Source organism: Antedon mediterranea, chromosome 2, assembly GCF_964355755.1.
Source record: "Antedon mediterranea chromosome 2, ecAntMedi1.1, whole genome shotgun sequence".
Classification (NCBI taxonomy): Eukaryota; Metazoa; Echinodermata; class Crinoidea; order Comatulida; family Antedonidae; genus Antedon; species Antedon mediterranea.
This window is the reverse complement of record NC_092671.1, coordinates 35,911,117-35,925,562: the sequence shown is the minus strand read 5'-3', so window position 1 is coordinate 35,925,562 and position 14,446 is coordinate 35,911,117. Positions and strand designations below refer to the sequence as shown.

Below are 14,446 nucleotides of genomic sequence, written 5' to 3'. Positions count from 1 at the left end.
GCTTAGGTAGTACAGTTAGTGTCGTGAGAATTTATGATACTGTAGGTCATTTTATTATTTCATAGTAGCTTTGTGTATTGTCTTACTAATAGTTTTTCTAGTTTATTTATATAACTTATTTCATTTTCAGTACTGTACTCCCCAAAACTTTCCACATCATGTTATTTGCAGAAAATGATAGAGGATATGAATTGATGCATGATCAAACATAAGCATTATTTATTGGTTAGATCCTGATTACAAGGGGCATAACCCTTTCCATGAGAAAGAAATTTCATAAAGAGGAAACCCATATCTACCAGTTGTTCTGTTTTGTTAGGTTCAAATTATATCTTACAGTTTACCATTCAATTCACTCTTTTTCAAATAGTTACAAATGATTGTTTCCCTCTTTCTAAATTTTTCTAAATATTTTACAAGTAGTGGAACTGTAGCTTGGTGGTTAACATGATTGCCTTCCAATCCGAAGATCCAGGGTTCAATCCTGACCTGTGCCAGGGTTGTAACTCACAACTCCACTGCCTAAGCCTCAAATGAGACTTAGTTTATAAGCAAAATAAGTTATAAAATAGTTTATCCATCCTGTAATTGGCGATATTGGATGCGTATGAAGTTTAAAAAGAAAGGAAAATTGGAATAAATTGTTAGCACCAAATTGAAGCTAAAGTTAGATATAGGTTGTAAAAGATGTATTGTCCCCCTGAAAAAAAATTCTTACAAATTTTTTGGTTGAATATGCCATTTTAATGTAACATAATAGTTATCCACTTTGACCAAAAATTGGATTAAAAAAAAATGTATTTTAACGGAAAAAACTGTAATTGAAAGCAAAAAATGGTCAAATTGGCTACCAGCCAATGGGTTTTTGGTTGAATTTAACCATTTATTTTGTCATTTTATAAGTGAAAACATTATTTTTTTCCATATTTTTTTCTTTGGAAGTGATTAACTTTATTAAAACTACAAAATAACATATTCACAGTCTGATTTAATTAATCTTACTTTTTTTATGTTTTTGGGGACAATACATCTTTAAAGAACGGTTACAAATATTTAAGTATTGATTTTCAAGAAATGTCTTCTATTTGAATTTATATACTTTTGTGATAGGAGACAACATGTGCCAATGTAATCCCAAAAAAGGGTTCATTGGTTCTCACATTCCCTTGATAAATAAATGAGAATGACTTGAGAATAAGTTATATAATTATATTTAAGCCAGCTGTCTGAGACTGTATTGTACACCATCCTAAAGGATTTGCAGAGGAGAAAAAAAATGTTTTATCTTGCAAGTAAATCTAGAAATTTTGGAGAGATAAAGAAATATTGAAAGATTGCACACAGATCTGAGTGTACTACATGGATGATGGTTTTAAATTTGCTGACAAGACACAATTCACATTCCCTTTTGTTTGATCGATTTCAACAAAAGCCATTGTGTTTATGATGAGAAATGTGTGTTTTGTGTATCATCATAATCATTTGTACGTGTTTTTTAAATGTTTATTTATTTTTTTTTTCATTTATAGAGAGTGCTGTGTACGAAGAAACCGATGGGGTAATTTATGGAGTATTTACCACTCAAAGGTATGGATATATTTATCATTATTTAATTAAACAATAACCCTCATTGAATTGAATTGAATTGAATTGAAATTTATATTTATACTGGGTAACCTCTTCAGTCAAAGACTGGACTACCACCAGAACCATGGAGTGAGTGAGCCTCGAACCCCTGCCGATGTTATGGCTACGTAAATTTACGGTTCCACTGTCTTAACCGCTCGGCCACTCACTCCCATTAAGATAATGATTATGATTATTATGACACATTGCAATGCCACATCATAATCATTATCATTAATATGATTACTCATACTAAATCATCACCAATTGTGATCCTTACATCATCATATACCATAAATATCATGTCTTCATCTTATAGCTGCCTCCTTTATTTTAGTATCATTATCTTCACAATTTTCCTACTCATCATTTCATGATTATCCTGCCACTCAAATTGATCATGTTTTTTCATTTGATAAAGATTATTTATTTTATTTATACATGTTTTTTCATTTGATAAAGATTATTTATTTTATTCATACTTCTAGAAATGGTATGAGTGGCTCAGCAGTGTGCGCTTTTGACATGACATCTTTTGATGAGGCGTTTGAAGGACCGTACAAAGTACAACACAAGGAGGGCTCATGGGGCCCTCATCCTAACAACAGCCCAAATTTTAAGGTATGTTTAATATAGATTTGTAATTCACCATTTACATTTAGTTCCATGTATATTGACCAAACTCAACAGTTCTTTTTAGAACTAAAAATACATGTGTTGTACTGCAAACTCTATAACATAATGAAGTTATTCAGAAAGTTTTTTTTTTTTTTTCAAGTTTTTTTTCTGTCGCACGAAACGAATACTAAAGCATAATTAGTAAATATTGAATGAAATTAATAGCATTCTTGAATTTCAAAAGAATGCAGATTTTACTTTGCACAACAACACTTACGATGCTTTGATTCTATACATCCATTTACTTGACCAACTGCTATTAGCTTTACAGTCATTTTTACGTTCCAATTGAGAGTATTAAGCTGTCATTTCAATTGATTGTATGATTTTGTTTACAAATTGCTCATAAATCCCTTGTCCCTGGCTGATGCTGATGGATTTTGCTGTATTAACTGTCAATTCCTGATAGGCAACTTTAGAAATAAACACTTTCTTGAACAATGCCACTATATTATTGTTTAAAGCTCTGTATACACTATCAAACCTTATTTTATTTATTTATTTATTCTTTCTTTTGACTGGATTGCCCATTTGACAAAAAAATGTGCCCATATATGGACATGATGATGTTATACATTACCATATTTAAGCATATCTCTACCATCTTCAGGTACATCACACTTTCTTAGTATTGTGTAGACAGAGCTTAAGTATAAAATATTGAAATCAAATCTAGTTACTGTATATTTCTCTATTATTTTGTGAAAACTAAATGTTAGAGATTTTGCATAACAATCTGAATATCTGTAAAACTCTTTATTTTTGTTCATTTATGTTTGTGAATGAGCTAAAAGTTACACAGCAATAACCGGTTAAATGGCATTCTAACAGCGAATCGATTGTGTGTTTTTAACCATTATATTTAGGCTGCCATTTAACCGGTTATTGAAAATTTGTCCTGTTTCCGATCCCAAAAAATTGGGGTTAAATTATTCACACTGTTATTAAACTGGTTATTTTTTGGCAGCAGAAACAGGATCATGGAGAACAAAAATGTAGCAAGTGTTTATAAAATGTGTTTGGTTTTCAGTGTCATCTTAAAGGTCCAAGTGATCGTAAAAAATCAGACCGAAGCTTAAAAGAAGCGGCACGATTCCAGCTTATGGATAGAGCTGTGCAACCACTACTAAATAGACCAGTCCATGTGGAAGCGGAAGGCGAAGAAAGGTACAATTATATTGCTTACAAGATTTGTAAATAGATTAAGCAGAGAAAGTGTATGATTAAGGGTGGGGAGAAACTTAAAAAGTACATGAACTTAAAGAGACATGATTATAGCAGATCTTAATCCAAAAATGAATTCCAACATATTATATTAATTAAAAATGTTGGGAAGGCACATTTTGAAGGAAGTTAAATGACAAGAAACGGGAAAAATTAAATGGATAAAATATAGATGGGGGTCATATCAGTAATTAATCCAAGTTGGATATAGACCACATTTAGGTGGTGCGCATCAATTTGGAAGAAATATTAATTCCTTGGGGGAGGTTACATTCAATGTATAATATGGTGAAGTAAGGTCACTTATATATGTCAAAGGAAGAATAATTTACCCTAGTTTTTTGTATAAGCTTTATTACCTATTTTGATATAAGTCAATGACTTATAAGAAATTACTAATAAGGCCACTAATATGCTATTAATTAAACGTTGATGCTCTTGGAAGGGATGAGAGATAATTAACAGTATTTAGTTGCTATTTTTGTTTATTTTACTCACCATGCTGTATGATGTAAGTCTGACTAACTAAAACACTAAACTCTTTATATTTAAACATTGATGATCATTATCATGTAGAGTGTGTGGCGCAGTATGTTGGACATTTGACTACTGATCGTGAGATCGAGGTTCGAATCCAACTCTCGCCGCATTGTTTGTATCCTTAGGCAAGATACTTTACTTACATTTGCCTCTCTCCACCCAGGTGTATAAATGGGTACCCAGTTAGATCAAGACACTGCTGATTACTAGCTGCATTATGGGAGTATGTTTCCATACATGTTTGATAAAAAAAAATGACTGGGGTAATAATGTTTAGCGTATTGAGAGCTTGTTTATATGCACTATATAAGAATGAACTATTATTATTATTATATGATCATACATAATTACAAATTCTAAAAATCATTTCAATATCAGCTTGTATTTATCAATTCATCCACTGCCAAGTGATTTTAGTCAGTTGAAGACCTAGACACAGACAATAGTAATTTGTATCAACTTATAATACAGCCCCACATTTGCTAAGCATTTTGAAGATTAAATAAAGCATTTAATGGTCGTCGTAGGATAAGATTTCTTGACAATAAACAGGTTACACGGTAGAAAAAAATATTTTTTTTGCAGTCCAAATAGAAACACATGGAAACGAACATTAACTGATGTGTTTCAAACACACGATACACTAAACTATTTCTGTTTTTCACTTACGTGTAATAAGCAAGTCGTGTGAAAGGAAATTGACGAGTGACGATACACAACGTGGCAATCCCCCGTGGATGTTGGCTTGTAGATGACACCTAGCCAATCTCAGACCTTCACCTTGAGATCTAATATTCAAATGTATTACGCTATGTGTTTGCTTGCATTTACACACAGGAAACCCACTGTATGAGCATAGAGTTTGTCTGATCTGTGCGCGTGTGATTTCATTAAATGCAAATATCACTCCCCGACAAGAACAGTTGGACTAATAATTTTTGTTTCAAATTTAACAAACATTATGATATCAAAATTTTCAATATTCAATGATAATAAATTTATGGAACATTTTTGTTTCACTTTATCAAATAGAAACTGGATTTTTGTATACTATAATTACAGCAGAGTCCATATTAAAGGGACCCTTCAGGACCCAACAACGTATCGCCCTAATAGAGATGTCCCCTGAATAGGGAATGGTTGTAGTGTTCAAATATATTTCTCGTTTATTTCATGGGAAAGTGTCTCCTTAATAGGGTATCACAGAGGAAGGATTCTGCTGTATTTTCTTATAGATTTAGTTTTACATTTATCAATACTTTTGATACTGTAATACTGTTTTCAATCAACTTTACCAAAATTGAACGTTAACAAGTCAAAATACAGTGCAATAAAGTCATGTAAAATGTTGTTATTACCAAATCTCAGTTTTACTACAAACAAATATTTATCTTTATCAATATTTCTATTATTTCTAGAGTGACTAAATTGAATGTTGACATATTTGTTATAAACGGAGTGAAATATCAAGTTGTCTTTCTGGGCACAGGTAAATAGTGACAACAATTTAAATTAATATTGAAGTGTTATAATGAAAAAAGGTAAAAAGGGTAAGCGACATCAATCTACAGACAAGAATATTTTTCTCACAGTTTTTATAGCCTTTTGAGAGTTTATAGGTTAATTTAATTAGGAAGAAGAACTAGAAAGTCCAAAAGTGAACTGTGTATAACAAACAAAAAATGTCCAGAACTGCTGTCAAAATACTACTTGCATCATTGTATATGTCAATGGTGTAATTATTATGTAATCTACTGTTCATGTATTAAGCACTGTCTACACTATCAAACTAGTTTGACAAGAAAAGTGTGATGTGCCCAAATATGGTAGTGTTATGCTTAAATATGGTAGTGATATGACATCATCATGTCCATAGGCACATCACATTTTTTTTTCACATAAAGTTTGATAATGTAGACAGAGCTTTAATGCGTATACTGACCGGAAAACTATACTTCACATCTGGTGCTGAATCTTTTTATTAATCTAATAATATTTAATGGTACAAATTAAATTGAAATTATTAAATAATGTAATCCTATAAAAAGTAGTATCATATTAAATTATAAACTAGTCATTTAATTTTAACAATTATCAGAATGATACAAAAGTTATTAAACCAACGATTTGCAAATATGTTGTATGTCGTATACTTTACATGATGTATGACGCATTAAAAGACCAGGAAAGTGATTTTACGCCCACGATAGACAAGGGAACAAATACATGTCTGTAAACATGTGCTTATTTTTTTTCCTTCGTAATTCTTTTTTTAAAAAAACATCTTATTACTTTGTATTTTTTTTATATTTAATATTAAACTATTGTCAACAATATGCAGTGGACTAGTTTATAGCAATTGTACTTGAGGATCAAACAGGTGTCAAAATCTGTTAGGAATAATCTGTTGGCAAAACTCCAAATTATTGGTGATATTGACATTAATAACCCGAATTTCATTTTTCCATCTCCTCAGAGGGAGGTAAAGTAAAGAAACTTGTGACACTGCCAGGTCAAATGTCAACTTGCATTGTAGAGGAGATCAATCTTATGCCTGTAAGTATTATTTTGTAATTGTTATTCATTGAGAAAATGGATAGAGTGGTGTAAAGTTAGTTACCTCTGTAAGTTCCTATACACTTACTCTCTTAGTCGTCATAACAATGTAGTAAATAACACGAGACGGGTTAACTCTATTTAACACAAACAACGGTGCCTTTATTATCGATATGGCGTGCTCGCAGCACAACAAAACCGCACACACACTTTATGTGCTCTACAACCTTTTGACCTCTCGGTCGCCGTGTCTATAGACACTACATCCCTTCTTTTCTCATTTAAGATAACAACTAAAATTAACTAACATTAAAACTATAACATTAAAACTATAAACTTCTACTCTGTAACATCAGATTCATTTACTTTCTCATTACCCTTTTCAAACTCAATCTTTTTAAGGTCTTTTACATTTCTTCGTTTCTGTACACCTTCATCGTTTTCGATCTGAACACTGTTTCCCTTCTTTTCTATTACACTATATGGCATCTCTCCATAAGTCGTACTCAACTTATTTTTCTTATCCTGTTTCACAAACACTTTATCTCCTTTCTTAATTTCTGATTCTTTCGATTTCTTTCTTTTATCCCAATATTCCTTCTGTTTTACTTTACTTTCATAATCCTTAACTCTAATATCATCATCGTTTGGGTCTCTCCCTTCATTACCCATCTCAGGCAACTTGGTCCTGAGTTGTCTACCATACATCAATTGTGCTGGACTTTCACCAGTAACACAGTGTGGTGTTGTTCTGTACGCCAACAGAAACTTATTAATCTCTCTCTTCCACACTTTCCCTTCGGCAGACATTGCTCTAATAGCTTTTAGGAGTGTTTTATTCTGCCTTTCAACTTCTCCGTTTGCTTGAGGAGAATAAGGTGTAGTTTTTCTGTGAGAAATTCCGTTCTCATTTACGAACCTCTTAAACTCATCACCTCTAAACTGAGGACCATTATCGCTCACGATCATCTCTGGTAATCCGTGAGTTGTGAACCAATTATCTAAGGTCTCGATCACTTTCCCTGCTGTGGTTGAGTGTAGTACACCTACCTCAAACCATCTAGAATAATAGTCCACTGCTACTAATAAGCTTTCCCCTCCAGGAAACGGACCACACAAATCAATACCAATATGCTGCCATGGCTTTTGTGGCAGATCGGTTGGTTTCATTGGTTCAGGTCTACTTTGTCTATCGACTACCTGACAAGCCTGACACACTTTTACATAATTCTCAATTTCTCTATCGATTCCAGGCCACCAAACCTTTGTCCTTAATCTAGATTTACATTTTACTATGCCTTGGTGTCCCTCATGTGCCAAATTCAATACTTGTTTCCTTAACTCTTCTGGCACTACAATTCTATGTTGCCTTAAAATCAACTTCCCTATTACTGCTAGCTCCGTTCTTACATGTTTGAAGCTTTCTACTTTTGGATTTGACCAATTATTATTAGTGATTGCTTCCCTTAAGCATATCATTGTTTCGTCTTTCATTGAAACTTGTTCTATTTCTTTAGTGGTTAAGGCCATTGGTGTTGCACTCTTTGCAACAAAATATATATACTCTTCAGCTACATTTCTCTTAGACTCTACTACAAGTGGCAATCTTGAGAGGGCATCAGCAGCATTTAACCTTCCTGGTCTATAGATAACACTAAAAGTATACCGTTGTAATCTTAAAACCCAGCGTTCTATTCTCGCTGATGGTTTCGATCGTGCTGAGTAAATAACCTCTAACGGTTTATGATCTGTAATTAAATCAAACTTAATTCCGTACAGATACAAATGGAACCTCTCACATGCCCAAACTATCCCCAGGGCCTCTTTTTCTGTTTGGGAATACCTCCGTTCGACATCAGTTAGCGATCTACTGGCATACAACACAGGCTTAAACATGCCATCATCCTGTTTTTGTACTAGAATTGCCCCTACCCCAACTGGGCTAGCATTCAAGATTCAAGATTCAAGAAATTTTATTTGTCCATAAAATGGAAATTCACTTTGCTTGGTAGATTAAAACAACAGTATTGCAACAATTTAAAAACGTGCAGTATTATAACAGATTAAAAATACAAGATAAAAAGTTAAAAATACTGTTAAAAATGTAAAACTATTAAAAATTGCATTAACGTCTTACATTAGAATTAAAAATATGAATGCTATTTACAACGAAGGATTTTCTAGTTCTACAATGATTTGCTCTTGGAGGTCGTAGCCTAATGCCTGATCTATTTAAGTTATAACAGTAATGTAACGGATGAGTGGGGTCTTTCATAATATTGTTAACTTTTTTTAGAATACTCTTTTCATAGATAAATGAACAAGGCGTTAGATCAGCTTTAATAATACGTTGTGCAATTTTACGTGGTCTCTCAATATTTTTCTTATCATTTTCAGTAAAGTTACCATAAAAACATCCAATGCTAAAAGATAAAATACTTTGAATAATACTTTGATAAAATAGAATTAAAATAGTGTTATCAACTCTAATTTGCTTGAGTTTTCTGAGAAAGTAGAGCCTTTGAGATGCCTTCTTGGAAATCATGAGAGAGTTTGACTCCCATTTTAATTTGTTGTCAATTATAGTACCTAAGTATTTGTATTGAGTTACTCTTTCAACCTCGGTTTCTTTAATAGTTATTACATTATGTTCAACTGCGGTTTTACGAAAATCTATTATCATCTCTTTGGTTTTAGTAATATTAAGTATTAAGTTCATATCTTCACACCAATTAACAAATCTTCCAACTTCATTAACAAATTCATTTACATTATGCTTACTATCGCAAAGAAAACCACTAATTACAGTATCGTCAGCGTATTTTACAATATTGCAATCTTTACTTAAAATATTAAAACTACTAGAATAAAAAGCATCAGTTATAACTTGTGTTTTAGCCTTGTTATTGTAATATGCCATTGCTTCTGCACTTGTAAGTGCATTCTTCAGGTCATTTAAAGAATCATTTTGTTCTTTACCCCAGACCCAGGGTTGTTTTGCCCGTGTTAATCTTCGTAATGGTTCTTCCCTTGTTGAAAGATTATTTATATATCTTCCACAATACCCGACCAAACCTAAGAAACTTCTAACTTCCGCAACATTTGTCGGAACCTTTGCTTCTTTCACAGCAACTACTTTTTGTTTAGACACCTCTAATCCATCTTTGGACAATACATTTCCCATATAATCTAACTTATCTAGACCAAACTTGCATTTGTCCAAGTTTGCCGTTAACCCTCTTTCTCTTAATGTATTTAATACATTCTTTAGATTTACGTCATGCTCTTTCTGATTACAACCATACACCACTATGTCATCGGCAATTACCTTTACCCCTTTACATTTTGCCAGTACTTGTTCCATGATATGCTGGAACATTTCAGGGGCACTTGTAATACCGAACATGAGACGTTTAAACCTAAATAACCCACAATGTGTTATGAATGTAGTTATGTCACGTGACTTATCATCCAGTTCAATTTGGTGGAACCCCCATTTAAGATCTATTTTCGAGAATAGTGTGGCTCCATTCATGTCATGTAAAACTTCTTCAATCGTCGGTATGGGATATCTAACCCTCATTATGGCCTCATTTGCCCTACGCATATCTATACACATTCTCAAATCATCACTATTTTTCTTAGGTACAAAAACTGGTGGTGATATCCACGATGTGGGACCCTGTACCGGCTCTATTATGTCATGATCTAACAACTCATTTAACTTTCTTTCTACTGCATTTCTTAAGTTAAAAGGAATTCTTCTTTGTGGTTGAACTATGGGCTGTACCTTATCATCAATATGTATCTTTAATTCATAATTCTTTAATTTACCAACTCCGGTAAAGACATCCTTGTATTCGTTAAACAACTGATCATTTTTGTCATTGACTTGGACATTACACAACATATCTATCTTTAATATGTTAAGATCACTTGCACCTCTATACCCAAAGGATTGTACAACATTCCTTATTATCAATTACCACAAATGTTGTATTTATACCTTTTTTTCCATAATGCACATAGGCATCAAACTCTCCTTTTACTCTTAATGGTTCTTTTGATCCATAAGTATACACTTTCATCTTGCTAGGCCTAATCTTTATGTTTAATTCTCTAGCAATATCATAATTAATAATATTTACACTGGCTCCTGAATCAATCAAACACCTTACATCTTTACCGTTAACATTTACAGTACACAATGGTTTAGTATCTTTTGTTTTTATAACAAATAAAGTCTCAGAGTTATCAGTATCACTATCAGAACTACTGTTCGTCGTGGTTTGATACACTTTTCTTGGTTTAGACTTTCTTGAGTGATTACTTGGTTTTTTTGACTGGCACACTACCGCAAAATGTCCAGATTTTCCGCAATTATGACATTTCTTGTTATTCACAACACTACAAGCTTTAGCTATGTGACCTGGTTTGCCACAACGATAACACGTCTTATCTCCTCCACTCGAGCTCGAAGCACTACTGTAACTTTTCTTAGACTCCGCCCACTTTTTTCGGTTACCATCGCGACTTGCTTCGCGGCGGTTGTTTTGACTCATCGCGTACGCGCCTTCGACGCTACCTTGTTGTTGTTGCGTGGTCTGTAATCTCGAAGCTTCCATTTGATGGGCCTGCGTGTCCGCTAGCTCATGTGCCCGTGCTATTTCTAACGCTTTGTCTAATGTTAATTTTTCCTCTCTAAGCAATCTAATTCTCAACTTCTTTGATCTACACTTTTCAATTATTTGATCTCTTATCATATCTTTTTCTAGTTCAGTTTCGTACTCACATGTTTTTATCAATTTCTTCAGGCGTGTAGCAAAACTGTCCATCGTTTCCCCGTTCTCCTGCACAGCTTGTCGATAAACATGCCTTTCAAATGCAACATTTTTCTTCGGCAAAAAATAAGCATTTAGCGCTTCGATTGCTTTTTCATAAGTGTCATCTTCCTTTGTTAACGTTTCAAATAACTCCTGTACTCCTTCCCCTGCTGTATGTAATAATATAGCCTTCTTTTGCTGGTTGTTTTTGACGTTGCTCGCAACTATGTACAACTCAAAAGATTTCCGCCATTTTTCCCAACGTTGTCCGAGGGCTTGGCTGTCCGTCGTATCAAAACCGGCAATTGGGCTTACCTGAAAAGCCATTCTATAAATTTATACTCGTCGCCACTGTAAAGTTAGTTACCTCTGTAAGTTCCTATACACTTACTCTCTTAGTCGTCATAACAATGTAGTAAATAACACGAGACGGGTTAACTCTATTTAAAGGACGTACCCCATTGGAATTAAGTTGATTTTTCTTCTGACTTAATGGGCTATCCTTAGTTTCTTATTTAATGTATTTGCTTGTAAAATGTTTGTATTCATATTGTCTTGTAATCTTATGGTGAAACCGAATAAAATCAAATCAAATATATACATGATGATGTTGTATCACTACCATATTTGGGCACATCACCATCATATTTGGGCATATCACACTTTTGTTGTCAAACTAGTTTGATAATGTGGACAGAGCTTTAGCCTGTATTTTGTGAATTGTTGGCTGGTTTTTCTTCAATCAGCCAACTTTTTAGAGGATACCATAATGGCTGCTTCCTTTTCGTATAAGCATGATGGATGAAAAGAGCTATTTAGTGTATTGTTTAAGGGGGTACTTTTGATTCAAGAAAATTGGCATTTTTTCTATGCTGTAGTGTAACTTTTTTTTGGTGTTTCCATAACCAGCCATGCAACATTATTTCAATGATTATATGTCAAATGAAAATATCTTGTCTGGACAAAAACAATGTTTATACTGAGTTAAATCTGTAGTATGTTTAATCTACTACAACATAATTCAAACCACAATGAATGTGACCCATGTTGACATGATTAGAACAGATGGTATGGGCAACCCCATACAATTGCACTTTTACAAACGAATAAACTTAACAACAAAACAGTAAAAATGTCTCCAATGATACATTATTTTATGATATGTTTTTTTGTCATAATATTCTTTGAACTATTAACAACTTTTGTAGTTGTATTTTAAATAATAACGGCTCCATGGTGGTATTTATAAAGTTTAAATCACGTTCATTAACATAAATCATGATTATAATTACAGTTTAGTATGGGTGATATAGACACTTGTTCGGTCAAACTGGCGACTGGATGATGCATTTTTGGAAAATTTGTAAAAGCAATGTATTTTTAATATATTATCATAAATTAAAAGTAGAATTTAATAATAACATAATAACATTTATTACTAAATATGCAGCAGAAATAAATATATTATAAGTAGAAAATGATGGTGGGAGTATTACTGTATTATATCGGCATATTAATTAGACCTGAGTCTTAGTGACCTTTCCCCCTTGGAGATTTTCTCATCTTTGCCGTTCCATATTTAATTTACTTTCAGTATTATTGTTTTTAGTTGCTTATTCTATGCCTTTCAAATTAAATTTAATTTTAAAAAGACGATTTTTTTTCTAAGAAATCCATTTGTCTTATACATATAAAAGCCTATGTGAAAATATTGAAATGCATTGATGTAGATAAAGATCAGATCCCCTTGGTGTATCACATAACATTGATGTTATAATGATATCTGGTACGATTATTATGTCAGATCTCCCAAGTGTATTCTTCTTTTTATCTTTGATCTGTGGTATTCCCCCAGGCTTTTTAAGACATTCTATCTGATTGGCTAATCAATTGTATCAAACATTTGATCCCATTGGACGGTAGGCTAGAATGATATATTAGGGCTTATCTTTCCAATAGGATTTGACAAATTTCAACAGTTGAAATTAAAAATAATAATCTTTATACAGCCTTTGAAAATATTTATTGCAAAATTGAAAACTTGTTTAATTCAAATTTTAAACAAATCTTAAAATAATTAAGATATTAAATGAAAAACAATTGAATTAAACATAGTAAAATGGATACATTATTAAGTTAACTTTGCTAACATTAGAGGCTGATGAAAATTGATTGAATACATAATTTGTTCTCTTGCGGGAATGATATATAACAAAAACCTTTGTTACATCGGACAATGATCACTTTATTATGAAACTAAAACATAGCACAATGCAACTATGGTATTAATATCCTAAAATTAATTTGTCATCCGGTTATCCAGTTTCATACCCTCTCAATTTAAACAAACAATCCTATGTTAAATTACAATTTATTTTTTTAAACGATAATGTGTTTTTAAATCTTTCAATAGCCCTATGATGTAATTCCTCATGGCAAAACAAAGTGATTATTGAGAGAAAATTAATCTAAGAAAGAGTGTTCCTCTGTCCCAAAAAAATGAACCAATAAATTATTATTAATATTTTTATTATCTCATTTGTTACCATAACTCATAACGATGTTATACAATGTCTTTTCAGCTCTCTTTCATGGTTGTTCACAATGTTTCCATTCTGTTGATATAATAAATAATGTAAAACAATCTGATTTAAGACTGTTAGATAAATCTATTTTGTGACTTTGGAACATAGACTCATTCTATTCTTTGTGCTTGAATTATTGGGCTTTCTGAAGTATTAATATTAAACTTTTTTTCTCCGACACTATTTAACTAGTTTGACAAAAACAGGATAAAAACAGTGTGATGTGCCCAAATATTATAGTGATATGCTTAAATATTTATTTATTATTTTTACTGGATTGCATTTTCAGTAACGTAGTACTGCTTTTCAAAATGGTAGTGATATGACGTCATGATGTCTATATATGGGCACATCACATTTGTTTGTCACATAAAGTTTAATAGTGTAGACAGACCCACCATAGCAAGTTTTACC

At 32.5% G+C, this 14,446-nt stretch overlaps 1 protein-coding gene across 1 annotated transcript in view; it reads left to right on the top strand.

Annotated features, from left to right (window-relative positions):
* Nucleotides 1-14,446, top strand: part of LOC140040905 (semaphorin-5B-like) — an 86,755-nt gene that overhangs the window by 59,170 nt on the left and 13,139 nt on the right. The window contains exons 11-15 of the mRNA XM_072087175.1: nt 1,530-1,587; nt 2,115-2,247; nt 3,335-3,471; nt 5,487-5,557; nt 6,545-6,624. Coding sequence (XP_071943276.1) covers nt 1,530-1,587; nt 2,115-2,247; nt 3,335-3,471; nt 5,487-5,557; nt 6,545-6,624 — 479 coding nt within the window. The remainder of the gene's footprint in view (nt 1-1,529; nt 1,588-2,114; nt 2,248-3,334; nt 3,472-5,486; nt 5,558-6,544; nt 6,625-14,446) is intronic.